The sequence below is a fragment of the Telopea speciosissima genome, chromosome 4 (assembly GCF_018873765.1).
Source record: "Telopea speciosissima isolate NSW1024214 ecotype Mountain lineage chromosome 4, Tspe_v1, whole genome shotgun sequence".
In the NCBI taxonomy this organism is placed as follows: Eukaryota; Viridiplantae; Streptophyta; class Magnoliopsida; order Proteales; family Proteaceae; genus Telopea; species Telopea speciosissima.
In genome coordinates, this window is record NC_057919.1 from 11,883,002 (window position 1) to 11,885,416 (window position 2,415).

General features: G+C 44.4%; 1 protein-coding gene across 1 annotated transcript; it reads right to left on the reverse strand.

The window, feature by feature from the left end:
• Positions 1–391: 391 nt before the first annotated feature.
• Positions 392–2,004, reverse strand: LOC122658741. The gene is made up of 3 exons (XM_043853832.1): positions 1,486–2,004; positions 1,284–1,384; positions 392–1,065 (listed from the first exon to the last, which is right to left on the reverse strand). The coding sequence occupies exons 1-3, from the start codon at positions 1,959–1,961 to the stop codon at positions 425–427; spliced, it is 1,218 nt and encodes a 405-aa protein (XP_043709767.1). The 5' UTR covers positions 1,962–2,004; the 3' UTR covers positions 392–424.
• Between the last annotated feature and the right edge of the window lie 411 nt (positions 2,005–2,415).

The window sequence follows — 2,415 nt, forward strand, 5'->3', positions numbered from 1 at the left end:
TAATGCGACGATTAAATTAATTTTCCTTTTATTTTATTTTTTTTATTTAGGATATGGTTGGAGTTGGGAAAATTTTCGTTTTGATAACATGTGAGACAATATAGAAAGATCTCTGTACATACAGACAAGAGACATGTGTAGCTCTTCTCAGATAAGAGCTAACAGCCTAACACCTCCTATTGCCGTTGTAGGGTCACATCCTAGAAAAAAAAAAATCCCTCTGCATTTCCTTAATCTTGTGGTGGAGTTAGCGGTTAAGAGCTCAACATGTGAAAAATGAAACATCCAATGCTGTCGAGCTGTTAGATGAAGAATCTTTCAATATTGAGCTCTCAGGCCCAAACTACAAAAGACCGCAAGAAGAAAGAATTGCAAAGGATTTTAATCCCCCACCCTTATTTGTACATGCAGCAGGTGGTTCAGGTCAGTCTAGAGCTTTGTATATGACGACGAAACATGGAAGAATAGCCTTGGGATTGAAGACGAAGAGTTCCTCGAGATTCGTGTATGCCCCGGCATCCCCGGCGACGGAATCGTAAGTGCCGGTGGCCGACCCACTCTCCTCGTCTGGCGGCGCATCGTCCGCGATACGCTTCACCCTCCCCGCTATCACCCGGCAAACCAGCATGGCCCGTCTTCCCTCCGTACAACTAACTATAAGGGAGTCGTGGGCCCTACCGCTGCTGGCGGTAGTGCGCACCCCCTTGCCATCGTGCGCCTTTCCTGAGAACCCGTGCCTTATGATGGTGCACACGCCGCATCCCGGTATGGTACTGCACAGGGTTGAAGATCCCCGTGCGCCCAGTGCGCACGTTAAGGTGGTGCAGTGGAACCTTAGTAGCTCGTTCCCGTCGGCGGCGCACCTGGGATTCTTCTTGGCGTTACTGCTCACACGTGCCTTGACTACGTCCCTGCAGTCCTCGAACCGTTGGATCGTTTTCTGAGTATTGTGAACCTTTAATATCCGTTCGATCTTACAGATCGGGTTATCCTTCTTCAACCAGCTCGATTTGAAGATTATCTCAACTATGTTACGCCCTGAATCTTCAGGCCCCAACTCCATAACTGCACTTATTGAATTCAAAGTAAAATTTCGTAAACCCAACAACCAAACGAGGCCGAAGAGTTAGAAATTATAGCTTAAAATACTTTAATACCCTTCATTGATTGAAGTATGTGGCTTTTAAGTCAGTAAAGGCCAAGGGCAATTAGATAATTCCATGGAAACATCTTCTCCATAAAAAATAGAATATTTGCCAAAAAAGCAAGAAATTAAGGATTACCAGCATGCCTGACTGCTTGATGAAGCTCCAGGATTTCAATCTTGGGGAAGACCTCTCCACATTGAGGGCAAGCACAGATACTAGTCCTTGGAGATGGGTACCTGTGTTTTTTTTTTTTTTTTTGGTTTTCATGAAAGTTACTATAAATATTATTTCTCACACTAATTAAACCAAATTAAACAAGAATATAGGAGATTAGCACCTGCTAGGATCAATAATGGTATGACACTCGTAACAACCAGAAAGCTTCCTTAATTGCATTCCTCTGGAAGAGGAAGAAGAGTAAGTTCCTCCATTGTTGGACCTAGTGGAAGCTGACGATCGAGTTGAAGAACCAGTCACCAGTTTCCGGCTAAGAAGAGCAGTTTCCTGACCAAGAGAGCTGTTCTCCGGTGAGTTATCAGCCCTGTCCACCACTCTCGTGTTCCCATGAACCACATCTCGGAAACTACAAATAGATCTACAAGAAGAACCCAGCTTCGTGTACCCACCAACGATGATGTTCTTTGAAGGGTCTTGGACTTTTGAAGCTTCGATCTGTTTGCATGTGAGCAAGCTCTTGATTTGATCCCATGAAGAGCGTTGCTTCCCTTGCTTCTCCTGTTTACTCTTTCGTTTAGGGGTTTGTTGTTGTTTGGGCGTTGTGGTCATTGTTGGTACGAAAGTGGAGATACCCATGAAAAGAAGAGCAAGAAAATAGAAGAGAAGAAGTGTTGCAAAAGGAGCTCGTCTCTCACTTATGGCTTCCCTGCCTGGTTCTTCACTCGGAGTTGGAGAGAGAGAGAGAGAGGAAGATGGGGACACATTGAGAATCGAGAATGCTTTTATTAAGGGTGGTGGAAGGGATCCAAGGCACTGGTACTAGTACTATAGGGAGGAACTTTATTTCTTCCTCTTTGCTTCACTTTTTATGTAATACTACTTAGTGCAACTCTCATACAATCTTACCTTACAGCTTGCATGAACTTGAAGAGTTTGAGCATTTGACTTTTCTGTATCATAAAGTCAAGGAGTCAAACTTTCTAAAAAAGAGTAGTATGATTGAATGGTTAGGATTGCCTCATGGGCATGGCCCACTGCCCCACAATCCAGGGCTTTAGAATAGGCTTGCGGGATGCTGGTCCTGGTGGAG

Coding starts and splice junctions, on each gene's coding strand:
- LOC122658741 (XM_043853832.1), bottom strand. CDS start 1,961: ATGGGTATCTCCACTTTCGTACCAACAATGACCACAACGCCCAAACAA. Junction 1,385..1,485: donor ACCATTATTGATCCTAGCAG/GTGCTAATCTCC, acceptor AAAAAAACACAG/GTACCCATCTCCAAGGACTA. Junction 1,066..1,283: donor TCAAGCAGTCAGGCATGCTG/GTAATCCTTAAT, acceptor CAATAAGTGCAG/TTATGGAGTTGGGGCCTGAA.